The sequence below is a fragment of the Mustela putorius genome, unplaced genomic scaffold, assembly GCF_011764305.1.
Source record: "Mustela putorius furo isolate JIRA1106 unplaced genomic scaffold, ASM1176430v1.1 tig00003853_pilon_pilon_pilon, whole genome shotgun sequence".
NCBI classification, from domain to species: Eukaryota; Metazoa; Chordata; class Mammalia; order Carnivora; family Mustelidae; genus Mustela; species Mustela putorius.
This window is the reverse complement of record NW_025422005.1, coordinates 8,469,130-8,495,623: the sequence shown is the minus strand read 5'-3', so window position 1 is coordinate 8,495,623 and position 26,494 is coordinate 8,469,130. Positions and strand designations below refer to the sequence as shown.

At 54.1% G+C, this 26,494-nt stretch overlaps 1 protein-coding gene across 6 annotated transcripts; it reads right to left on the bottom strand.

Moving 5' to 3' along the window:
* Positions 1–214: 214 nt before the first annotated feature.
* On the bottom strand, positions 215–26,494 carry MFN2 (mitofusin 2). Of its 6 annotated transcripts, none has more exons than XM_045063754.1 (20): positions 26,248–26,494; positions 24,903–25,040; positions 24,396–24,480; positions 20,765–20,943; positions 18,431–18,566; positions 15,089–15,251; positions 14,279–14,403; positions 13,471–13,579; positions 13,238–13,345; positions 11,624–11,792; positions 11,124–11,191; positions 10,872–10,993; positions 8,361–8,487; positions 7,850–7,954; positions 7,483–7,585; positions 6,821–7,041; positions 6,154–6,309; positions 4,608–4,804; positions 3,647–3,781; positions 215–2,257 (listed from the first exon to the last, which is right to left on the bottom strand). In XM_045063754.1, the coding sequence occupies exons 4-20, from the start codon at positions 20,937–20,939 to the stop codon at positions 2,188–2,190; spliced, it is 2,289 nt and encodes a 762-aa protein (XP_044919689.1). In that variant the 5' UTR covers positions 20,940–20,943; positions 24,396–24,480; positions 24,903–25,040; positions 26,248–26,494; the 3' UTR covers positions 215–2,187. The 6 variants fall into 6 exon arrangements, with proteins under 6 accessions (XP_044919689.1, XP_044919690.1, XP_044919691.1 ...); XM_045063755.1 differs by having other exon boundaries at positions 24,396–24,463; XM_045063756.1 differs by lacking the exon at positions 24,396–24,480 and adding an exon at positions 25,936–25,989 and having other exon boundaries at positions 26,248–26,493.

Below are 26,494 nucleotides of genomic sequence, written 5' to 3'. Positions count from 1 at the left end.
GGAGTTACAGCGAAATCTGTAAAGAGATCACTCTAGATTTCCTGGTTCTTAAAGATCGGTTACGCCTTTTGTTCTCAGAGTATGAGTCCTTCCAAGAGCAAGAGGAACCCATAGGCAAATCACAATTGGAACTTCCCCTGAACAAAGTTAAGGTCATTTCAAAATACAGCCTGCCGTCGTGGTTTGCCTAAGAACAGTAAACTGAGGCCCTGCAGTATTTCCAACTAGGTTTTATTTTAGTGCCAGTATTATCAGCAGTGATACAGGAGTAATTCAGGCAAGTAGATCACCTTAAGTACATCAGAGAAAACACTCACTGTGTCAAGCACGTCTCACACTCTAGCAAATGAACGTAAAACCGGAGAACAAAGTTAGCAGCATCAAATTAAAGTGCTTTTTGCCACACTTCTGTCCGAGCCTTTCCCTCAGTGGGATATATTTAATTTCACTTACTGTAGAAGAAACTCAAAATTCATTCATTGCCCAGGGGCTACATTCAAAAAAATTCATGTTTAGTTATTAAATAATTTCTTTTTCCCCAAAAAGCACAAAATTCATTGGAATCGTGTGACAATGATTTCTCCTGACACGCTGTGAAGTGACCATGTAGGCCTGGCAAAAAGCTCGAACATCCTCCTGCCGTGGGGCGATCCCGGCAAGGTCCCCCACTTGGTTCCACACAGCAGCTGCACTACGGGTCTGAACGAGCGGGCACCGGACAGGATACCACCTGTGTGGCCATCTACTGGGGAGCAGAGGCCACCAGCTCATTTCCCGGAACCTCGGTGGTGGCGGGGCGGGGGTGGGGGGGATTTCAAGAGGACAAGCCCCAGCTCTTTCTGGGAGAGAGAACCTGCTGGTTTCTAGGAAGTTCTCTGACCTGAACTGTGAAGGCTGTTTGCCCCAGTTAACACCCTGGAGACAGGAACCTGCCCCCACTTCAACCAGTAACAATCCCAAACTCAACAGGGAACATTTCTCAAAGTCAACACGAGGTCAAGTGAGGGTCAGCAAGAGGCTGTGGGGAGCAGGGAGGGCGGGAAGACCGGAGGAGGGCGGCTGGGTGTCCCACACCGTCTCTCAGGCAGCAGCAGCCTTCCTGGCACAGGAGACTTAGTCCAGAGGTCCGGAGGTCAAGGGCAGCCTGAGCCAAGGTAGGGGGGTGGGGGCAGGAGCCTTTCTTAAGGAGCCTAACAGGGACACAACCGAGCTAACAGGGTGGGCTCTCGGACCCCGCGAGGGCTCTGTTCTCCGTGGAGGCCACATTCTCCAGCCATCCTGGATCGGGCCCACCCCCCTCCCTCCGCCTTCTTTCCTTCAACTACATCCTCGAACGCTCTGGACCAAACCATCTCTGACCAACGGAAAAACCAGACTACACGGGCTAAGGACCAAAACCAGAACAAGGGACGCCATGAAGAGGAGGAAGGCCAAGGCCCTCCGTCATCGGGGACGCGGCTACCTGCTCTCCCCGCGCGGCCCCTGCCCTCAGCTACTCTGACTCCAGTGGCTTCTACAACACCTTCCCCCTCCCAGCACGAGGAGGCTCCAAGACCAACCGAGGCGAGCCCTGCCCCCAAGACAAGTCTGAAATGCTCTGCGGAAGGAGCGAGGCCCAAAAGCTGAAGGGCCAAACTGACACACACAGGCAACAGCCCTTCTGGGACGGACTCGGCCTTTCTGGAACTTGTTCCAGCGCAACCTGGGAAGAAAACCCAACCCTCCCTCAGGCGGCCTTTCTCCACAGGGGTGCTGGAGCGCGCTGCAGGCGGGTGTGCGCGGGTCAGTGTTGGTGCTGGCCGGAGAAGGGGGTCTGCCTGGTACCCCCAAAAGCTTCAACCAGGCATTCCGTGGGGCAGGCAGATCCCAGGACCTCGTCACGCACTCAAGTGAGTCTCAGTCCAGGGCTCCTGACAAAGCAAAGACTCGACTCCTTGGTGTCATGCTGTCCACGTCGTCATTAAAGTTTCCTTTAGGGGCACAAGCCAAATCTTCCTGCAACAGCAGGCAAAGGGTGGGGGAGAGAACTAGCGATCAGGGGCTCAAAATGGCATGAGACGGAGGTGCTTTCCCTCTCACAGTGGTGGCCACGGGCAGGAGCTGCGCGTGACCCTGCTGGGAGGCCCACACACTGGCGGCACCGCCCTTGTCCACACGGGCTCCGGCTCGCGGCGGCCCACTAGCCCACTATCTGCTGGGCTGCAGGTACTGGTGCGTGAACATGTTGAGCTCACTGTCCAACCAACCGGCTTTGTTCCTGTGGAGAAATGGTTACTTTGTAGCCCTCGGAGCTGATCACAGCAGAGAGCAAGACAGGCCACCACGCATGTTCTTCTAAGGACGCCTGAGCAAGACAGGCCGCGCGTGTTCTTCTCAGGACGCCTGCCGTCTAACCTTGTTTACTCCTCCAGGCTCCCCCCACTGCACAGATAAGGGAAAGAGGCCCAGAGAGGTCTCGTAACTTCCTATAGTCAACTGTCGTGCCAGAGCCGAAGTCGGGCTTTTCTGACCCTCCAGCCCTATGCTGGCTTCACCTGCCCACAAGCAAGTCCCCAAACTGTCCGGAACTTGGTTTTCCTGCCCATCGGCAAGGGGTTGGGTTGCTGGATAAGCAGCCCTTACGGGTTCCCCCGTCCCTGTTGATGACAAGGGGCAGAAACACGCTCCACCACACACGCCCCCCCATGAGAGGTCCCACATGTCCCCAGAGAAGGCCTGAGCCAGGCTGGTGGGTGGGGAGGGCCCATCTGCACTGTCAGGGAGGGAAAGTCCACTAGTCGCTGAGGGGACCAGCGCTGACGTCAGCAGCAGGGGCAGGAAGCACAGGGTCCCCGCGTGCTGATGTTATCTTGGGCCAAGCGGGCCGAGGACCTTTGCACAGCGCTTTTAGGTGCAGCTCTGTGGCTCTGTCATGAAATCCTGCCCTGTTCTACAGATGAAAACAGTAAGACCAAAGAAAGCTCTGTGACCTGCCCTAAAGTGAGTGCCTGGGCACGAACCCAGGCTTCCTGCGCCTTTGAGCCATCCTCTCCAGCAAAGCACGGACAGAAGCTCTGACTCTCAACAGGGACCCCACAAGGATGGTGTGCCAACGTGGGCCCTGCCAGAGCTGGGTACCCAGCTCTCCTGGCGGTAAAGAGGTTGACCTGCCCGTCCCTGGGCTCAAAGAGAAATGGAGTAAAGCATGTGGCAGGTCTAGCCCAGAGGCCCAGCACACAGTAGACAATGAAAGATCATCAATGTGCAGAGCCACAGCCTGCTGGGGCACGTGTGCCTGGAGTTGTCTACTCCTGGCCTGACCGCTTCCCATGGAATCCTAGGCAAGTAACTTCTGGAGGCCCCAATTTTCCCTTTTAGAAAAAGGAAATGGGTCGTACAAGCTTGGAGAGATGCCCAGAGCTCAAGTGCCAGCCACGGGCTGCTACAAAGACACATACATCTCGGTTCCTCCACTGCCACCCCAGGCCCGACTGCACGCGTCTGGAGGCCGGTGGCCCTCCGTCTCACTGGCCCTCCAGCGGCGTGCCATCTAACCTCTCCCACGCAAGTGAGGTCCATGTCCACACCCAAGACAGAGCCGCGCGGAGGCCCCCACAGCACCCGGGCCGCACACCGGAGCACCTCTGGCTGCCCAGGCTGACCTCACCTGAGCAGTTTTGCTTTGCTCTGAAGTGAGTCAAGAACCTCAATCTTCTTATTCATGGCAGCGATTTCCTGCTCCAGGTTCTCCCGGGTGACATCGACTTGCTGGCACAGATGAGCAAAGGTCCCAGACAGCTCCCTAAAGGAGAGAGACTCTGGATCAACCAGGCCACGTGGCTGTTTTGCCGAATGCCATGCCTGGCTAAGTCCCACCGAGTGTGGGGCAAGCAGGTAGCCCGTACGTCAGCCACTGACAGTTCTGCTCTGCGCCACCCCCCTGTGGCTCCCTGCCGCCAGCAGACATCTTGTCACAGCCGCCACCCACACAGCATCGCCACAGGGAGAGAGCCAGGAGCACCCTGCCTTGGGCACAACCGGCCAGGATTCAGATCCCAGCTCTGCTGCTAATCACCCAGCGGCAGGGGAAAAGGGATGACTCTTCCAGTCTGTTCCCCCCCAAAAAAATGTCGATGCAAACAACGTCTATGTCAAAGGATTCCCAGAGAAAATGAGAAATTAGGTGCCAAGTGCCGAGCAAGGGGCCTGCCACGGAGCAGCGTTCGGCAGGCCGCACTCCCATCCGCCCGCCCCGCAAGCGATCCAGTCCCAAGCTGCCCAAAGCTATGCCAGGAAGACAGGCCTGCGACTTCGCATGTCAAAGCTCTGCCTGTAAACCAAGCCCTCCAAGGCGACCTGTAATAAATGCTACAAGTAGTGTCCCTTGCTTTCCCATCTCCTCCTTTCTTGGGGGAACAGAGGCCTATGTGGACCCAACCCAGGACACAGGCGTCCCTAGCAAGACCCCTCTCCCCGTCCCTGGTCTCAAAGCTGACACTGCACAGCTGAAGGCCAGTGGCAGAGGATGCTTGGGACCCAGTTGTATCCAGGCCCGGTCCAAAGGGAAGCTACAGGGCGTCCTGAGCCACAGGAGCCAGCACCGGCCCCGGGGCAACGGGGCCACTCACTGTTGGACTTGGTGGCTGCAGTTGGAGCCAGTGTAGCTGATGACAAGCTGCAGCTTCTCGCTGGCGTACTCCACAAACTGACGCTTGAAGGCCCTCTCCTTGGCCTTGGTGGTCCACGTCAGGCGCTCGTAGACATACAGGAGGCCATAGAGTCCAAAGGAGAGGGCGATGAGCCGCCAGCCCACCGCCTTCCACACCTGCAGAGGCACAGTGATGAGCGGACACAGACCCTCTGGGTCTCACTGCCCATCCTCTCGGCTGTGACCACCAGGACTTGCCCAAGGGTCCCAGTTCAGAAACAAGAGGAACTTCGTGTTGACCACATAACGTAACTCATGCAAAGAAGACAGGGGGCAGGGAAGGTGGCCTTAGGACTAGAAGCATAGACACGGACACTCAGAATTCTTAAAGATGAATGTAGGCATGCTCTAAAGTGACATTCCATTCCAATGGCACTGAGAAGTAGGAGTCTGCATTTTGTTCCTCGGTGGGTGGCTTCTGTTGGCCTGGTCTGTAATATTTCAGCTCAAGGCAGTGTTGTTATAGTCAAAGAGCAAAGGACGTGAAGCCAGACAGCAAGGCTTCGGTGCTGCCTGCCTGCCTGCCTGAAACTTGGGCAAGTTTCTTTCCGCCCATTCTTCCCAAAAGGGCCATAATGGCCTCCACCCAACTCACAGGGTTGTTTGGATAAAAGGGGGTATTTAAGGTAAGGGTCATATGACCATCAGGTATCAGCATCTGAGCTGACCCCCTGCCAGGTCATCCTCTAGGCACACAGCACAGAATGCACCACCTACAGAGAGGGCGGGCAACGGGGCCTCAGATCCGCCCCCCCCCCCCCCCCCCGCCCTCTTAGCGGAGAACAACTCCTGGCAGCTCTGTCACTGTCACATCTGCCACCACTGTATAGTGCAAAAGACCATGACCGAGAGCAACGCCACATGTTAGGAAAAGTCAACGTATTACCAATGGTGGCTGCAGAGTGTCTTGGGTCAGGACGTGGGGAGCACGCCGGTTATTAAGAAGGCAGCCTGTGAGCTCAGGCCTCAGGGCAGAAAGGGAAGGGCAAGAAAACCAGGAGACACCTTTGCAGGTTTTGCTCTCGGTTTCCTCACCTACAAGGGAAAAGCTCCTGGCCACACCCCCCTATCTAGAACCGAGCTGAGCCCATTTCTCAGGTCTCTTCTCTACCCATCGTGTAGTGCAGGCTCCACTGGGGACAAACAGGGCCTTGAGATCAGAGTTTCAATCCTAAATCTGTCTTTGGCAGATGTTCCTCCACTGTAACGTGGGACTGACGATGTCTAAACCTCACGTTAGCGCACGGAGACTTTACAAAGTCAACGAATATGCACTGGGGCTTAGGCTCAGGCTGTGCACAGTTCCCCATGAGACCACTGTGAATAGTCACTGGTGGCCATGAAACCACTGCTGTGCCCGCTGTGACACATGGGGCCAAGGCAGGGACCCCCTCCCCCACCGGGACTATGCCCCCCAGGCCCCGCCCTGCCACCCCTAGCCTTCCCGGGCAGGGCTTGTCACTGACCACGCCTCCAACAACGAGAATGCCCATGGAGGTCCTGGATGTCAAGGAGGCCAGGCCGGTGACCATGGAAACCATGAGCTCTTCTTGGGTGAGGGAGCCCTGCGGCAGCGGGGGCATGCTGGGATTGGCTGGCGTCAGAGGGACCGGGCGCTGCACCTGAAAAGAGATGACCAGAGGGTGAAGGATGTGGCCAGCCTCTCATTCAACAGAAAAAAAAAAAAAACACCAAACCAAAAAACCAACAAACTTTGCATTCAGCCAGGAAGCATTTAGGCTCTAAGGGGAGGATTAGGAAACCCCACAAAATGAGAGCCCTGGCCTTCCCGCCACGTGTGGGATGTGCCCCAGGAACAGGACACACGTAATTCAAGTGCTATGGACAGGAGTGGTTTAAAATCTGACTTGTGGAATGGTGCCATGTGGGCACGTTTAAATCTTCTATATGCAACAGTATACTTATTTTAATATATATTAAAGACAAAATTCAGCTAACCTGTTAAATTTCATTAACTTTGGATACTTAGGGGAAGACTCGACTGATGTGTGGCAAAAACCGGGACCCATGGTGTGCTGTGCGGCCGCCGAGGCGCCCTGGCTGCTACCGCGGGACAGCCCCGTCCGAGCGGTCCCCGTGTCTGCAGGAAGGGTGAGGCGGGGCACTGCTTGCCTGGTCGTTGTAGCCCATCAGGGCCCGGCGGCTGTTCTTGGGGCCCAGGAACCTGTTCACCAGCATGGTCCACCCGAGAGAGAAGTGGAACTCGATGTCCTCCTGAAAGTCTGCACACAGCTTGTCACAGTTCAGGTCATAGCTGAGGGAGAAGCATTGCCGAGGGACGAGCACGTCTATCTGACTCCGCACAGACGGAGGCAGGAGCGGTTTCAAACCATCTGTCAGGAGCAGAAACGAGGAGAAAGCCCATCAGCTCGTCGGCCCTGTGCCACACCAGTGCCCAGCCTCGCGATGGAAGCCGTGCCAGCCCTGCTGGGGACGTGGACAACTGTGCAGGAGCGGGCCTGGGGCGCTGCAAGGGCCTCCTCAGAGAGGCAGGCCAGCGCTCTCCAGGGTTCCATGCACCGAGGCTGTACACCTGCTGACATCTATGCCGTGTGTGCATCTCAGGACAGGCCAGACCCTCTGGGACAGTCCCGTGGGGTCACCTGAGAAGGCTCCCAGAGTCTGTGTGTGGATGAAGGCACAAGACACCCCGAGAATCGGAGGGTCCAGAAGGGACTCATCAGCACAGCTGACAGAAAAGGGAAGGCCATCATCTCCGCGCACGGGCCTCCAGGGCGGACCAGCGGGCAGCACAGGGCCCCCGAGGCACTGACCTATCATGTCCTGCCGCGTGGCCTGCAGGGAGCTGCTGACGGCCGCGGAGCAGCGGTCGGACATGTTCCGGCCCAGTCCCTCCTCGATGTGGCGGTGCAGTTCCTGTGTGCGGATTGGAGAGGTTAAGGGAAGCAGAAGCAGCACAGCATCAGGAGCTCCTTCTGGGGACCAACCTGAGGCTGGTGAGCTCGGCCCCACAGGGGACCGCAACACGGGCTGAAGCCGGGGTCCTGCCCACCCCCCACCCCGGCTGAAGGGCCCGGACACAGACCAGCAGGGCCCGAATCACCGTCCTGCGTGGCTGCTCCACCCTGCGGCCAGAAGGGGCAGAGGTGAGTGCAGAACCCGTGCCGCTTGACCACTCACGTTCTTGTAGACCTTGAGGACCACCGGGGAAGGATGGAAATCCATCTGGTACTCATCCACCAGCACGGAGAGGCGCCTGATCTCCTCCGCCATCGCGGTGGACACCTGCGGGACAACGGGGCACGCCATCGGTGAGGGCGAGCACCTGCCGCGTCAGGAGAGCCCAAGCGACGCTCGCAGACCACACGAGCGCCCCCGCGAGCCGGCAGTCTCCTCCGCTCTCGCCGCAGGAAGGCTCCGAGGCAGAAGGGATGTTGCAGATGGGCGAGCAAGCGCTCGTCTGAGATGTGGAGGGGAGGCCCGGAGGACAGGGGCTGGCCCAGGGTCACAGAGTGGACAAAGGAGCCCCAAGTGTGTTGGGGGGGTACCGTGCGCTCAGGACAGAGCCACAGCCTCCTCTGCAAGGCTGAGAAACCCTCATGGGAAGGACGTGCGCCCTTTCACCTCCCCAGCCCTCCGGATGCGACCCGGGAGTCCAGAGCTCCCCGAGTGCTTCCTCCCCGAACCTCACCTGCCTCTCCACCTCCTCCGTGATCTGCTTAATCCGCAGCTTGTAGTCCTGCGCCAGGAGCTCCAGCTGCTTGTCAATAAACCTCAGGCGCTCCTGCCGCTCCTCGCGCATTTCCAGGCAGTAAACCCTGCGAGAGCGCACGCTGGGGTCAAGAGCGGGTCCCGTCCAAGCCAGCAGAGGAGCAAGGGGACCGGGGAAGCCTGCGTGCGCCCCGACAGTTTCCTGTGCATGCCCGGAGACATGCTCTCCGCCTTCCCAGGTGCCAGCCACGTACTCTTGGGTCTCCCGCCTCAGAAGGGGGCGGCCGGGGCAGGGAGCGCACTTCCAGGGGGCTCAGACCAAGTTCTGCCCGTTCACAGAGGCAAACAGCTCAGCCTCATTAGTCATCGGGGCAACGAAATTACAAAGAGGTTCTACTCTAGGCAGGCAAAAGCCTGAGAAAAAGCAGCAAGTTTGAAGTGCTGGCGAGGCGTGGGGGGAGCTGAGTCCCGGCAACACGCTGCGGCACTGGGAGCGCATGTTTCCGAGAGCAACAAAGGGAAACGGTGAAACTGAAAAGGCACACAGCCCGAGACGAACGGTTCCGCCTCCAGGAGCTCATCCCAGACAGACTCTTCCAAATGTGCACAAGGGGCCACGTAAACTCATGTCCGCTGCGGAAGGGTTTGCAGCAGGGAAACAACGGGATCTAAAAACCAACCCACAGGAGGGACTCCTGGCCGACTCAAGTCAGTGGGGCACCCGACGCTCGATCTCAGGATTTTCGAGCCCCACACCAGGTACAAAGGTCACTTCCATAAATAAAAACTTAAAACATCTGTGGGAAAATGAGGTATACTCCCCAGGGAATACTCTATGGCAGTTCATGGTCCCAAACTCCAACTCCATGTTATCGGCAGTGTAAGGGGCACAACCAGTGCTGGGCAGAAACACGCGGCGCACTAAGGCAGACGGTCCCAATATGACGTCTCTGCTTTTTAAAGCACACACAAAGCGGGGCAACTGGGTGGCTCAGTGGGTTAAAGCCTCTGCCTTCGGCTCAGGTCATGATCCCACGGTTCTGGGATCGAGCCCCGCATTGGACTCTCTGCTTGGCAGGGAGCCTGCTTCTTCCTCTCTCTCTGCCTGCCTCTCTGCCTCCTTCTGATCTCTCTCAGAAGTAAATAAATAAATAAAATAAAATCCTTTAAATAAATAAATAAATAAATTTTAAATAAATAAATAAAATCTTTTATTTTGAAAGATTTTTTAGGGCGCCTGGGTGGCTCAGTGGGTTAAGCCGCTGCCTTCAGCTCGGGTCATGATCTCAGGGTCCTAGGATCGAGTCCCACATCGGGCTCTCTGCTCAGCAGGGAGCCTGCTTCCTTCTCTCACTCTCTATCTGCCTGCCTCTCTGCCTACTTTGATCTCTGTCTGTCAAATAAATAAAATCTTTAAAAAAAAAAATCTTTTAAATAAATAAAATCTTTAAAAAGAAAAAAAGAAAGAACACACGAAGCAACATTACATACTCTTCCGGATCTGTGTGAAAGTACTTTTAAATGGCTACAGCTACACATCCAATTCAAGGCTGTGGTTGCCTCTGAGGAATGGGCAGATGACAGCAGCACAGGGCTAAAGAATCAAACGGTATTTAATGGTTTTGTTTTTTGTTTTTTTTTAAGACTTTATTTATTTGACAGGAGAGAGAGACAGCGAGAGAGGGAGGGGGGAATGGAAGAGGGAGAAGCAGGCTCCCCACTGAGCAGGAAGCCCAATAAAGGACTCGATCCCAGGACCCTCGGACCACAACCCGAGCCAAAGGCAGATGCCTAACCATCTGAGCCACTCAGATGCCACCTGGTTTCTTTTTTTAATTCAACTTTAAGATAACATAAAGCAAACACTGAAGGAAACAATATGTTTTTGTATTATTCTCTCAACTTTCCCAGATGTAAATTTCTAGCAAAAAAAAAAGCCTTTTAAAAAAATGTCTCCTGGGTGGCTCAGTCGGCTGGCTGAGTGTCTGACTCTAGGTACCAGCGCAGGTCCTGGTGTCTGGGTCCCGAGACTGAGCCTCGAGCCGGGCCCAGCAATCAGCCCGAAGTCTGCTTGAGGTTCCTTCTTTCTCTTCCTCTGCCCACCCCCCAAATCTTCCTCTCTAAAATAAATAAGTATAAAAAAAGAAAGAAGAAAAGTATCCTGGGGGGAGAGTGGCACCTAGCTGGTTCAGTTGATGGAACATGCTAACACATGTCCTGCTTCAAGCTCTAAGAAATGCTGCAGTGCTCAGTGTGGTGCTAGGCCCAGGCCTCCAACACGGGCCTGTGGGGCAGCGTTTCAGGGGACCACCATACACACCAGAGAGGACACCAGACACCCAACGGACATCCTCAGTAGGCGACTCCGCGCAGGTCTGACTGGGCCTGGTGGCAGCCCAGAGACTCGGCTCTGCCGGTAGGCACACGGGGGAGGGGGAGGTGATCACCTCCCGGCACTGCCCACCGCGGGCACGCAGTCTTGGGTTCTTACCGCTGCTCCTGTGCCGCAATGTGCAGGGAATCCATGATGAGACGCACGGCCTCTGCGATCTGCTTTGCCCGGACTGTGTGCTGCTCAAATTTGGTCTTCACCGCGGACTGGGAGATGCACTCCTGGAACAGACAAGAGGTGGTGAGAGGGGCACCAGCCACAGGGCCAGGCTCTGGCATTCACTGCCAGGGACATGGCTGGTGGGTGCTGGGGGACCACAGAATAACGAGATACTGGAATCAAAGGGCTCACCTCAAATCTCCTTTCAAAATTCTGAAACTCGAACATCCTCACTTGAAAGCCTTCTGCAAGAGCGCCCCCTAGGAAAAGTTCACCGCATGAGTCAGGATGTGACTGCAGGGCAGAGAAAACCCTGAAATCCCCCAAAGCCAATCCGACCAGGCACTGCGTTTCCGGCACTGGCAGACGGGCGCCTGGGTGGCTCAGTGGGTTAAAGCCTCTGTCTTCGGCTCAGGTCATGCTGGGATGAAGCCCTGCACGGAGCTCCCTGCTCAGTGGGGAGTCAGCTTGTTCCTCCCTGTTTCCCCTTGCTCATCCTCTCCCTCTCAAGTAAATAAATACAATTTAAAACAATAATAGTAAAAAACGAGATAAAAATAGAATACCAGCAGAGAAGCAAAGAGCTTCTTACTCATGGCTCTTCTTACCACCTCATGCTCAGAACTACCTTCTACTGGCTGACTTAGCACAAACCAACTGTCTCAAACATCAGGGAAAAGGAAGAAGGAAACCTGTTCCCTTGTCACCTCCTTCAGGCATGCCCTGGGCCTTCTGGATCCTGGCGTTGAGCACCTCCTTGGCAGACACAAAGAAGATACGGTCTCCAGCCTGGCCTCGATCCACCACGCCCAGCTCGTCCACCAAGAAGCTGGTGCAACGCTCCATGTGCTGCCGCCGCACCTGAAGCCCAAGCAGATGGGTGTAACCAGGCGGGGTCCTGGGGGGCCCTTCCTGAGGGAGTCCACAGCCCCCAACTGCCTCTCCTCTAAAGAACAGGTAATACATTCACGTGGTTCAGTACCCCAGTACACACACTCTCTAGAGTCTTCCACCATCACCGTTCTCTAGGCACCAAGCTCCCCAAAACCAACACAATGGGGGTCTCTTGGGGTACAGGCTGCCACAGCTACTTTATGCACATACAAGCAGAAGTGCTTAAACACTGGGATGCTTGGGTAGCTCAGTCAGTTAAGCATCCAACTCTGGATTTCAGCCCAGGTCATGATCTCAGAGTCGTGGGATCAAGCCCCGCATGGGGCTCTGCATTCATCTTGGAGTCTGCTTGGGATTTTCCCTCTCCCTCTGCCCCTCTACCCCCCAACTCATGATCTAAATTAAAAAAAATAATAATAATTAAAATTAAAAATAAAAAAGTGGGGCGCCTGAGTGGCTTGCTTGGGTAAGCATCTGTATTCAGCTCAGGTCATGACCCCGGGGTCCTGGGATGGAGCCCCGCATTGGGCTCCCTGCTCTGCAGGAAGCCTGCTTCTCCCTCTGCCGTTCCCCTGCTTGCGTTCCCTCTCTCGCTGTGTTTCTTCCTGTCAAATAAATAAACAAAATCTTAAAGAAAAAAAAAAAAAGCTTAAATATGCTCCAAACTGCCCCTTGTTAGACCAGCACAGCGTCTTCACTTTGGTGCCGGAGAAGGAAAGGAACAGAGGAGCCAGGTAAGACTCTAAACCTGGGCTCTGTCCTGTCAAGCCGAGACCTCCCAGGGCCTCACGTACAGGATGAGTGACTGGAAAACCCCTCCTGGCTCTGAACTCCTAGGGTTTTCCTGCCCGGTGCTTTCCTCAGTGTGAGCAGACCTGCTCCTTCCAACAACTCCGTGACAGCTGCCTCACCGGCGAGGGGCTTCCCAGTCACCCTGCTGGGCACCGGCCAGCCGGCTGTGTGCTTCGCCTCCCTTGTGGCCAATCTGCTACTCCTTTCTCTGGCCTTTCCTGTCTTGCAGGACAAGCAAAGACCTGTGAACCATCAGTGAGGATCAACTCTTACCCCCTCCCCCTTCAGGCTTCTCTCTGGGATGTCTTCTGAAAGCTGAGCCTGCTCTACATGATTAATTCTTTATGAACTGAAGTGAGCACCCGCCTCCAACAAGGGCACAGCGGAGGCGGCGGGGACGCTTTCCGGACCTGGACGGCCGCCTTCGGAAGAGCAGGGGGAGTGGGGGCGAGGGCGTGGGGAAGTGGGGGCGAGCTCTCGGAGCCCTCGGAGGAACACGTGGGAAATCTCTGCTGCAGGACCCTGTCATGGGCCTGCTGTGGCCCGGGTGCCCACGAAGAGGTCCTGAGTAGACCCACAGGATGGCGTCCCCCACGCTGACGGGACAAACAGCCACTAACCTCTTCCATGTACTCGGGCTCCGAGGCAGACGCGTCCCAGCGGTTGTTCAGGATGAAGATGTTCGGGCGGGACAGGCGCTCGCTCACCTTGTGGAAGAACTGCTTCTCCTGACGGAGGAGAAACCCCGGTCAGAGGAGGGGCTGTGCCAGCCAAGGACCTGTCAGCCGCGTGCCCCGCTTCCCGCTCAGCTGGGTTCCCGGGGCGCAGGAAGAGGCGGGAGAAGAGGGGTTACCGTCTGCATCAGGGTAGACTCTGAGTTGGCCACGAGCACAAACACGTCAGCATCCAGGCAAAACTTGTCAATCCAGCTGTCCAGCTCTGTGGTGACATCGATGCCAGGGCTAGAGGTGACAGGGGCCAACTATGGTCAGGCACACAGACCGGGGCCCTATTCTTCCTGCTTTGCACAGACCCCAGGCAGCCAGGCAAAGGAGGAGGAAGTTGCAGATCTGAGAGAAATCGGGCCCGGCCTTTAGTCGGAGGCGCATCTACTTTTCATTTCATACTCTCCTCGACTGCCTGAAAACATGTGTTTTGTTCCGTCCCTGCTCACTTTTACTAAAAAAATGATTTGTAACTTCACTTTAAGGTAACAAGTAAGATAAAATTTTATTTGCATATGACTCCCGAAAGCGCTGAAGTACTGTATATCTTTCCCAGGATAGTTCTAACCTATCCCCGAAGCATTGCTTCGAGAGACATAAAAATACCACAGGGACTCCACCACGACCAGCGCCCACCCCTCATGCGCGCACCAACGTTGGGTCGAGGCTGAGACCCTCCTTCACTTTTGGGTGTTCCCCCCATCCCCCTTTACAGACCATCACTGGGACCTCTCCAGGGCACTGCCACCAACAGATACAGTAACCAAACCCTGCGAGACCCAGGAGGCAGGAGGACCGGGCCGGGCCTGTGTGAAAGGCCGCCCACTTAAGCAGAGCCATGACAGGGTCCCCGGGGGACCCTGGTCTGGACGAGGCAGAACCAGAAACCTGGGGACTGGCCAGTTTGGACCACCGACGGAGGCTCTTCCCCCTCACCTGTCCATCAGCACGAGGTCATCCTTCAGGAGCGGACACTTCGAGTTGGGCCACATCACACTCACCAGGCTGCCGGCGTGCAGCTGCTCGTCCTGGTGAAGGGCATGGGCCAGCTGGTTCACAGTCTGACGGGGGAGGAGGGAAAGAAAGAGAGGTCAGGGCTGAGGACGAGTCCCCAGGCAGGACGCTGCCCGTGCTGCTTGGCACGCCCGGCCCGGCGCCCCAACACTGCGGCCTGCCTGCTCCCCCATCTCCTTTCATTTCGCACAGAAAAGCCAAGAGCTGGGAGCTGCCAGCAAGAAACCACTACTCCTCACTCCCCTTCTAAGCTTCTTTCTTGGATGTTGTCCTAAAGCTGCGCTTATTCTGCACTGATGAGTTCTTTATGAACCAAAAGTAGCGCCTGGCCCCAAAGAGGAACGCAAACAGCTCTCAGAAAAATAAACACAGACAAGCCGCTGGTTCCAAATCACAGAGCCAGAGCGGGAATCGCTCTCTGGCCGCCGCTCAGGAAACGAGGCCCAGGCACCCTTTGCGGCAGAGAGAGGCCGGCGGGCCTGCCCGGCTTTCCACAGGAACGGGAGCCTCCTGACCCCCCCAGCCTTCCTGAAGCTCTGGCACCTCCTCAACGGCTCAGATCCAACGGGGCTTCCCCTCTCCCTCCGCAGGGGCTGCTGTCCCCTCCAGGTGCTGGTGGTCCGCTCACTAGAGACACTCTGGCTGGTCCAAGCGCTGAGCCGCCAGCAAGCCCAGGGCCGAAGGCCGCGCCCACACGCGCCAGCTGGCGTGGTCCCCGCCACAGCCCCTCACCTTGACGCTGCGCTTCTCCTCCGATCCCTCTGTGAGGAGGAAGGCCTCGTGACCGTCTGTGCCCTCGACCCGCAGGAAGCAGTTGGTGGTGTGGCCGATCCCAGAGGGCAGGACTTTGTCCCAGAGCATGGCATTGATCACCGTGCTCTTGCCGTTGCTCGTCCTGTGAGGGGACACCAGGTGTCAGGGATGCTCCCCAAACCGGCATTTCGGCTCCTGCGGTGAGGCTGCCAGCCAGGAAGCCCAAGTCTCCTTCTCTGTGGGGCATGAGTACCCACACAGGCGGAGCAGGCACTCTGTGTTTATGAGGATGGATGGACAGACGCCTCTGGCCTGTGCCGTGGCGTGCTCCCGGTCCATCACTGCACGCCTACCCACAAGCAGAAGCTTAACCAGTCCTTGTGGATCCGCAGCCCGCAGCATTACCACGGAACTCTGTCTCCCTCCGAGGGATTAACCCCCCCTGCTTCTACTGGAAACCAGGGGCTCACCCCCGGGGCGGCCTTCCTCAGTCTAAGTGACGTCAGCTGAATGACCCCCACGCCCATGGCTTTCCACAAAAGGCCCATGTGCTGCTCTTCTCCCGTCATGCGCCCCCTAAGGCGAGAAGCACCCCACTTCAGTCCCCCAGATAACCGGCACCACCAGGGAGACGGCTGGAGTCTTCTCGTCCAGCACAGCCTTTTTCTACATTCTGGTGATGAGAGGGCCACATCTCTGAGATGAGGATAAAGAAGTGACAGCCCCCAGGAGTGGAAGGCCACAGACTGAGGCTGAAGCCACCTTAACCTTCATAATTAGCATGGTGACCTTTAATAGAGGTTCCTAAGTGCATGTGACTGATTCACTAACCCTCGTGTATCTATAAACCTTACATTCCTTTCTAGAAGGCAAACAGAAAGCCCCGACACGTCACAGAACAGGAATTAGACCTCTTGCACAACCTTTGAGCACAGAAAGCCATAAACAGGCACAACCGTATCTACCCAGAATCAGGAAATATTAGCAGCCCCTACACCTTCGTACTGATGAACGACCCCCATCCCTTTAAAATCCTCTTGGCCAGGGGAACCTGGGGGGCTTAGTCAGCTAAGGTCGGACTCTTGGTTTCAGCTCAGGACGCGCATCAAGCCCCGGGTCAGGCTCCGTACAGGTGTGGTGCCTACTTCGCTCTCTGTCCCTCCTGCTACCCTCTCTCCCTCGTGGGTCCTTAGGGGTAGGACTCAAAGCAGAACACCTTCTCCTCAGATGACCGCTGTGTGTATAGCATCCAACCTGTCCAGGTGCCTTTTCCCTTATTAGATTTTAACCTTTTTAAAGGTACTGTGATAAAATAAGGAATGTATTTGATTTGTTTTCTATCCCCAGTTCTTGGCACGGAGCTCCTAAAATCCTTGGAATTTCCTAAGTGATGGAAGTGTCTTTGGTCATTCACAGGAGCCCCTTTGGAGCAGCTTGTCTACGCTGAGAGGGGACCCAGGGTGGGATCCCCAGATAGTCTCAAAATGGGCGGGTCACCAGAAAGACCAAAAGAAGAGAGGGCTGGACTTTCAGTCCCACCCACCCGCTTCAGGGAAAAGGGGCTGTGATTCGACTCCATAAAAAATCTTGGACAAGGTGGTTTGATGAGCATCAGGGTTGATGAAGCATCCGCACCCCTGGAGGGCGTCATTCTGGACCCCACCTGTGTACCTCTTCATCGGGCTGTTGTTCTGTATCTTTTATACCAAACCGGGAAACCTAAGTCCATGTGACCCCAGCTTTCTGAGTCACTCTAGCACATTAATCAAAGTTGAGGAGGAGTCACGGGAAGGTCTGTTCTATCGCCAGGAGGGCAGAAGCCCAGGTTTCCCAACAGCATCTGAAATGAGGCCTGTCTTGTGAGACCAGGCCCTTAACCTACGAAATGTGATGCGTCCTCCGGGTAGACCGTGTCAGAGGTGAGTTCCACCTGCGGAATACCCAGGGTCTGCTGAGAACTGCAGAACTGCTCGGGGTATGGGAAACGCTCCAGACCTCTAGCATCTACCAGACCTCCAAGTAACGAGACCTGACGGCTAAAACTCTAAGATCCTTGTAAGAAAACAGAGGAAAGCCTCATGACATTGGATTTGGCAAATTCTTGTATATGACAACAAAAGTAGAGGCACAAAAGCATAAATAAATACAGGGACTACATCGAAATGAAACACTTCTGTGTATCAAAGGACACACTCAACAGAGTAAAAAGGCAACCCAAGGAATGGGAGAAAATATTTACAAATCACATACCTAGTAAGAGATTAATCTCTGGAATACCCACAAAAATACAACTCAACAAAAACCCCACAAACATCCCAATCAAAAATGGGCAAAGGACTTGAACAGACATTTCCCCAAAGAAGATACACAAATGGCCAACGAACACAAAAGAAAATGCTCCACATCACTAATTAATAGGGAAAGGCAAACCAAAGCCCAGTGAGATCCTACCTACACCTGTCGGGATGCCTAGCATCAAAGAAAGAAGACAGGTGGAGAGAGGATATGGAGAAACTATAACCCATGGGCACGCCTGGTAGGGATGAGAAATGGTGCGATCGCTAGGGACAACAATACAGTGGCTCCTTGGAAAGTTAGAAGTAGAATTCCCACGATCTGGGAATTCTACTTCTGTGCCTACACGCAGAACTGGAAGGAAGGTTCATACAGGCATTTGTACACCCGTGTTCACGTAGCATGATTCAAACAGCTAAAAAGTAAAAGCAACCCCAGTGTCCATTATGGATGAATGGACAAGCAAGACATGGCCTATACACTCAATGGAGTATTATTTCGTATTATTCAGCCTTACAAAGGAAGGACGTCTGGAGATGTGACACAACAGAGATGAACCTTGAGGACATGATCCTAAGTGGAAGAAGTCAGTTACAAAAGAACAAAATACGGTATGATTCCACTCACTGGAGGTCCCTAAAGAGTCAAATTCACAGACAGAAAGCAGGATGGTGGTTACCAGAGGCCGGGGCTGGGGAGGAGAACAGGAATTAGTGTTTAATGGGGACAGAGTTCAGTTCTGCAGGACAAAGACGTTCTAGAGATAGATGGTGGTGATGGTCCCACAACAACATGAATGCACTAAACACTACAGGACTGTAGTATACACTTAACAGTGATCACGATCATGAACTTTCTGATATGTGTATTTTACCACAGTTAACAACTGAAAAAGGACGGGGAGGGGGGCCATGGGTTCTGAGGCACACCGGCTGCTCCCCACCTGAGGTGCTCAGACGGTGAGATCGCACGAATGCCCCCCTCCCTCCTGGCCAGGAAGAAGGGGGGAGGGCTTCACAGACTCACCGGCCAAAAAAAGCCACTTTCATGTGCCGCCGGGCCAGCACTTCGCTGATGCCCCTCACTTTGGACAGGTAGCCTTTGACATCCAGAACCTGTTCTTCTGTCGTAACTGGGTCCAGTTCTGCGTTCCTGTGAGTGTCTGGAGGTGGAGATTGAAAATGAGCCACTGCAGGTCACGGCAGCTGTTGCGGGCAGAGTCCACCACCATGGCTCTCTGCCATCGCCTGCAGGATCCTATCGTGGCACTGTGACCCAGCAGTTCGGGACAAAGCTTGGAAGCAAGGCTGTCTAGGTTCCAGTGCAAGGCAAGTGCTGCTCCTCCCATCTTCCCAGCTCTGTGACCTCAGGCAAATGAACCCTCCAGAGCGTCCATCTCCTGACTCTTAAAATGAACAGCAGCAGTGCCTACCTCTACGACTATTGCAAGGATTAAATAAACAAAATAAAGAGATTTTGCCTGGGAGGCTCGGTCAGTTAAGCATCTGCCTTTGGCTCAGGTCATGATCCCAGGGTCCTGGGACCGAGCCCTGCCTCGAGCTCCCTGCTCAGCGGGAAGCCTGCTTCTCCCCCTCCCTCTGACCCTTCCTCCCTTCTCGTGTGCATGTGTTCTCTCTCTCTTGCTCTATCTCAAATGGATATTTTATTTAAAAAATAAATTTAAAAAAATAGAAAAGAAACAGTCAGTGGACTGACAAATCTTTAGAGTCCAGTCCCAAGGCAGTCACCATACTGCCCCCTCCAAGCCAGGTCCCAAACCCATCTCAGAAGCACTCCGGCTCTCTCCTCCAGCCCACCAGGAGAAGAGGCCTCAAAGTCGGACAACAAAAGGTATCTAAACACCCACTCCTAACGGCAGCACATAAACACCTTCACTAAGCACGTGTCCATCCACAGCACCACCTAAGGAAGCGGCTCAGAGCATCAGCTACAGTCAGCCTGGGCTCTGGGAGGAGTGGCCCGCCCGCCCCATCTCGGCACCCCCAGTGCCAGGTGCACCCGAGCTACTGCCGAGTGAACAGGTAACGAGCTGGAATAATTTCAACTGCCAATCTCAGAACTTTAGAATTCAGGTTTTTAAATTAACAAAACGCAGAGACTGCCTTCTCCTGCATCAAGAACCCCGCTGGGGGCAGGGCAGAGCGAGGCCATTCTCAGTCTTCGTTTGCTCAGGCTGCTCTACCGAACACGACAGACACGGTGGCTCATTCAAATGGGAATGCTCTGCTCCCAGTTCTGCGGCTGCAAGTCTCAGATCAGGGTGCTAGCCTAGGGGGTGAGGGTCCTCTCTCGGGCCATAGACTTCTCACTGTATCCTCATGTGGCAGAAGGGGGCCAGGGAGCTCTGTGGGGGTCTCTTTTATAAGGGCACTAATCTCATTCACGAGTGCTCCCCCTCACGCCCTAATCACCTCCCGAAGGCCCCACCTCCTAACCCTAGCACACTAGGTCTTAGGATTCCAACATGGGAATTTGCGGACACACGAACATTCAGACCAGAGTACTGGAAATACTTCCTTTTTATAAAGGGAGCCTTAAGCAGTGGCCTGTCACGTAAACCAACCAAGCCGAAGCCAACCTTCTCTAATGGAAAGCAGAGGGTGACCTGTGTCCCTAGGGCATTTCCACTGAACATCAAGAGTTTTGCAGACCAGAATTTAAAAAGCCCTGGTCTTGCTTGGGCACCTCTTTCACAAACAAGGAAACCAAGGGCAGGGAAGGCTCAGCTACTGGGTCTTTGCTGACAATCTCAGACACAGGAGCCAACATGTGCCTTCTAGAATGGTAGCCTGAGAAAGCCCGAGGGGTTGGCAATCGACTGAGTGGGGCCCTGGGAACCCTTCCCCCTCTGCTGATCGAGCAGGGACTAGAGGCTGGACTCAAATTAGTAACTAGTGGAAAAGGTGCCAGTGACGCAAGTTTCCTATCCATAATCCCATTGACTATAAATATCAGAGAAGGAACACCCCGGCCAGGGACAGCCAATACCCACACAGGGCCTGGTATAAACGGGCCAAAGAAAACACCTGGCCTCAAGAGTCAGAGACACAAGGTAGAGCCCTGCTGTGTCACTGCAAGACACTGAGCAATCCTCAAAACCTCAATCTGCTTGTCTTCTACATGGCGGTAAGATGTACCGACCTTTCATGAGTCAGTGACACAGAATACGCAGAATTCCTAAATGACAGGTCCCTTGTTTTCGTGGCCCCATCTCCCATGGCCCTGTCTGGACATGAGCTCCCCAGTGGCCAGGCTCTACCTCCCAATCCCCAAATCCTCCCACCTAAACATGGAAGCTGACAGAGGAGTGAGCCCCGCCAAGCAGGTTGCCTGTCTCACCTTCGAGGAAGGTGGCGCTCTCCTGGATGTAGGCCCCCAGTTGCTCAAAAATGCCATTGATCTTCTTCTTGGCAGTGACAAAGTGCTTGAGGGGGGAAGCATTCACCTCAGCCATGTGTCTCTTGTCCTTCTTGACTGTGACAATGGAGTTGCACCGAGAGAAAAGTAGGGACATCGCGCTGCAAGAAAAGACAAGGAAAGTAACCCACGAACGCCCAGCTTGGATGTTCTGCTAGGGCCATGGCAGGGCACGGTGCGGGGTCTGGGGCTAGCTCTGGGTGCCATCAAGAGCCCAGGCCCTCCAGGACTAGCTCAGGGATGGCAAGATAAGAGTCAGTGTCCACAAGAGAACAAAGTGACCGCTGAGGACATGTGGGCAGTTTCCCTGTGACATGGTGTGGGCACTCAGCTGGGGCCAGGGCCCTGAGCGAAGGCCTTGGGTGATCACACCTGGGTTGGGGGATCCTCACCGGGGGGCAGGCCCTGCCTGTCCCACCTCAGAGAGTCAGGCAGAAATCACGAAGCCCTCCTCTCAGCCTCAGGCAGAAAAGTGTGACAGAAATCTCACTTCTTTCCTACACATCACCCACTTGAGAAAAAGCACTGAATATTCAAAGTGGTAAAAGCAAAGTGATGCTCAAGGTCCATGACCCCCACCACAGCCGTTCCCCCCCGCCCCGCCCCCCGCCAGCCAACCTGCTGTCCAAGTCACAGGGCCCCAATTCCTAACTGGTTGTTTTGTTTTGATTTTTGGTGATGGTCAGGAGTGGACAAAGGTGAGGCTCAAGTGACAGAGGTTTATGTCTACTATTTACTTAGAAACACTGATTGGTCTTTTTCATTATAAATATGTACACACTGCAGAAAATGTGGAAACTGAAGGAAAAATCCATAACCCCACCATTCTGTGATAAGCACTGTTTCTCAGGAGCCTGGTTTCTGCAGCTCTCTCACTCTCGATCATACAAACCTTTTTATAGCCTTTATTTTTTCAAGTAGCAATAATCTGTGAGGGGCTGTGAGGCTTAACTCAAAGTCCTAGAGATCTTTGGTCAAAGCCCAAAGAGGCAGACGGACCGGAGACAAGGGCACCTGGATGTGGCTGTGCCTACTCCTGAGTCCCACCGTGCACAGAGCTGCTTCCCCAGCACAGCCCTCGGATCCTGGATGTCAAAGGACAAAGGCCCCTCTAAGGGTAAGGGGGAGTGTGCGCAGCTTCGTGTGCCTGGTCCTCTGGCTCCAACACCCAGCAGATTCGTGTAGGCCTCTCCCTTCCCACGCCCTCAGCACGGCAGCCTCAGCTTTCCACCCGCCCAAGCTGGCAATCAGCACTCACTGCCTCTCGGAAATGAGGAGAAACTTCCCAAGGGTGCCAAAGAGTATACACAAGTCCCGGAGAAGCAGAAAGAACATCTAGAGAAAGTGCAAAACACCTGAAAACTGACTCTTAGGATCTAATCATCCCCAAGAGCGGGCAGACAGACAGACACACAGGGACAAATCGACCCACATGTTTTACCTCAACTTACAAATTAAATTACTCTGTTACTGACTTCTAGGAAGACAGGAGTGACAGGTAACTGTATGTCCATTTCTACCTCCCTCCTCAGTAAGCCACAACTGTGAGATTTTCCTAGTGCAGAGGTAGTGTGTCGAGGACTTCTGGGGCTAAAGAACTCTGAGAAAGGGAATTGGGAAGAAAACACTACTGGCTCCCCCAAAGCATTAGAGTGCACTGAAATCAGGCTTCGTGTGGCCCAGCAGGTAAGACTCTCTGGAGAAATGGAGGATGACAAAAAGTGGAACACATCGAAAGGAGAAGAGAAGGGATCCAGGATGGGGCGTGACACATCCGTAGATGAGATTCTGGAAAAAGACAGACCTGGGTTCAAATCACACTCTTTCTGGGCCGCATAAACCTGGGCAGGTTACTTAACCTCAGAGCCTTGAATTCTTTATGTGTTTGACAAGTGTGACGCCACACAGACTGAGAAGACTCAAGAGGACCCAGTACAAACTTTAAGGTAGTTGTATCTGTTATAAAGCAGAGACAGAAACTCTACCGGCAAGATTGCATGACTCTCCCCTAGAACACCCAGCCTTCGGGGAAGGGCAGAGACAACACCAACACACCCAGGGCTCCCCCACCACTGCCATGGGGACTCCAGAAAACAGGTCTGTTCAGGGCTGAGTTTTAGCAGCGCCCAGCTCTAGAAGTTGACCTGCTTGAGGCAGAAAGTTCCCTGAGATCAGGGGGAGCCTAGAAGCATATGCTTTTGATTTCTGGTTCATTGTCTAGAAGCCCAAAGGACACGAAACCAAAAGTGTTAGTGTTCTGTAAGTGTTAAGATTCAAAGGCAGGCACATTACACAAAGCTTAGTGGTTCAAAGTTGTCCAAAAGTCCAAAGCAGTCCAGAAGCTGACCTGCTCTCACCATTCTCTGGCCTGCAGCCACATGCCCCAATCCTTTCTCATGGATCCTACGTCCGACCCATCTAAACTGTCTGATTTCTCCGGCTCAATGGGCTTCCAGAAAGACAGTCTGATTGGGTCGTGACCTATTTCCATTTTTTTCTTCCTCCTCTACGACTCTGAGAAACATGGATGTACTAGTGAACGTCCCTCAACAGGTCCGCCCTCTGACCCTCCCACCCATCGTGTTTCTTAAAGAGCAGCTTTTGGCACATCACCTGTTTCTTAGTGTTTGGAGCTCAGGGAATCAAGACAGTTGAACAAACTTTTCATATTCCAGAATCTGATCCTTCAAAGAGGGAGCTGGACATACATATGTGCACCAATGAACCAAAGTTGCAGAATACACGCACACAAGCCAAGATAGAGCCCCCACTATCTTGGGGCTTTGCCTGCTGGCTTCCGACCCTTACAGGGTGGTAGGAAGCAGCTGGGTTCCTGTGCCTCCTCTGGGAAGCCCAGATAGTCCCTACTTCACTGCAGGGCCCACGGCAAGCTTGTGGGGCCAGTCCCCCAGGCACAGCTGGGTTAGAGTAGCTCTAGTATCAGCTGGACGTTACGTGGCATGCCTCAAGCTGTTGTGATAGCTACGAAGTGCTCTTCAAGTCAGGGTTTTGGATAGTTTACTGAAGCATTTCCCAAAATGAGGTCCACAGAAAGGTACTACACCCCGTGCTCCATGTAAAGAGGGTTCCATAGTGAAAAAGTTTATAAAACACTATATGCCACAGTCTGCCTCCAACAGAGTACACGACCAAAGCAAAGACTTTGGAAAGGAAGGCCTGTTATAAAGACACTAGCTTAACTGTATTTAATGCAGCATTTCACTAATGTATCTAAAGAAATTCTTCTTCTACATAACAGCATTTAAAATCCTGAGGAACACACTTTGGGGAAAGCCTCCTTCATCCTGGTACTGTCCCTCTTCCACCCCAAAAATTGCTAGGGGCACAGCATTAACAGGTATTAACTTAAGACCAGAACCAAATCCAATTCTCAACTGAAAAAAAAAGAAAAAAAAAAAAAGGCTCGGCCTCAACCTAGGCTATTAGTTGAGGAGTATTAGGCATCTTGCATGTGCAAACAGCGCTAGCAAAATTCACTGCACAGTGTGTTTGGATCCCAAGCACAGTCCCTGAATCCACACCACCTCCTTACCCAGTTTTATGCACAGCAACTCCTAGCAGGGAAAATAAAATAGGTCCACAGATCGTCTGCTGGCACAACTGGAACAGAGGAGAAGCTGAGAAATTGAAACAAAAGAGTATACAGGGTAAAGGGAGCAGAGGAGACTCTCAGAAGAGCTGTGATAAGGAGCCAGTCTCTGCTGAGCAGAGAGGGGGAGGGAGGAGCCAGCATAGCAGAGAACAAGGGAGAGAGATAGAGACTAATTCTTCAGGGAACCCAAAGATTCTAGACACTTTCTGAACTATCAACCTTTAAACAGGCTCTCTCCGCCACCAATGAAATCGTCCATGGAAGTAGAAAGGACATACAGTTGTGGGTTTTTGGTTTTGGTTTTTTTTTTTTCAACACAGATTGGAAAACTCCAGCTCTGTACAAAGATGACCCGATCCAAGACACGTGCCACTGGATGGCCAGCAGAGCACACCCCTTTCCATTCAACCCAGATCCAGGATGCCAAATATCACGGCCACCACTTACTTTTTGGATGGTGAGAGACCTTCACAGGCTGGGCATCATGTACATGGCTGGAGTCAGACGAAAAGAATCTGAGTTCTCCTCTGTCCTGTCTCTCAGATTAAGGTTGGCTACTGATTGTGTTGACTCCACCAATTCCAACTTATTGGAAAGGAAAAGGAACATGTCACAAGCAGCAAATTAAAAAAAAAAAAAAAAGAAGAAAAAGGTGCACAAAACACGTTCAATCAGTTTTAAAGCCAAACAAACTCATCCCTGAGGGAAGCTTAGTCATTGCCCACAATAGGATGGTATGTGAGGGAAGTGCCCAGGAGAAAAACACAACACACAGGTGGGGACAATCCTGGGTGTGCACAAACATGTGGTCAGCCACGTGCTGGTGAGACGCAGGAGCTTGCTAAGGGCACGTCCAGAGTGGTATGAGGAGAGGAGGTAGCAGAACAGGGCAAAGACTGGGCTAATGGCCTGTGGAACTCAAAACTAGAGATGGGAGAGTGGGGGTGAAGAAGAGAAGCAGAACTTATTGAAAGGCTTTGTGTGCTAGAGGCTGTAAAATCTCTCACTTAATCTTCAATTCTATGGGGGCCAACAGAAGCTTGGAATATTTAAAAGATGTACAGACTGCTGGTTAAGTGGCGGAGCTGGAAACTGGGATACCACTTTCCTTTGACGCCAAAGCACACTTGTTTTTAACTTCGTGGAACTGCCTTACTCCACCCTTGCAGGTGGGAAGGGTGATAATCAGAGGCCTTTCTGGGAGGAGAAAGAGAGAAATGGAAGGAACAGGGCAACGAAGGATTACAAAGGAAGGGTAGCTTTGTCTTCATGTATCCAAACAGCTCGTTATTGGGCATCTGTGTGTGCCTCCTGTGTGCTGCTAGGCGCTAAAGTTAGGGATGGGTCAAACAGTACCTGCCCTCAAGGCGCTTACTTTCACGTGAGAAGTCAAACAAGAACCCGGTGACAGCACGGGAGTGCAGTAAGTGCCCAAAGTGGGAGAGGACAGGATGCGAGGGTGGTGAACCTGGGCACTTACGTGCTGAGTAAATGCTGGCATATACAGAAGACTGGATACGAAATGGCCAAAGGGCTGGGGTGGAAAGTGGCGAGGAAGGAGAGAGGGACGAGGAACCTCAGGGAACCCCACCCCGACTCCCGACACCCGCGTCCCGCCCCCTGCTCTCAGGGCCGCGGAGGGCCCCGCAGCGAGGCCGGGGCGTGGGACGCCCGCCTGCCCGGATCCCGAGCCCCCGGGATTTCGGCGTCCCACGGGTCCCCGCCGGGCTGCTCAGGACTCGCAGGGCTGGGCCGGGCTAGTCCCCACCCCTCCGGCGCGCTCCCCTCTCACCTTCACCTTCCCGGCCTCGCGGCGGCCATCATGCCCCCCACGTCACCAGAGGGCGCCACCCCGAAAGAGGCGGGGGGACGCTCACGTCACCAGCCGCCGCACGCTCGCCGCCCCGGCCCGGGTCAGTCGGTGGACTCTGAGCTCAGGCGGTTAGACCCTATCAGTCCTTACAGGTCAGCGAGACTGCCGGCTCAGCGCTCGGAGAGGCGTCTCAAGCAGGCTCGTTCACCGCCAGGGCGTCCCAAGC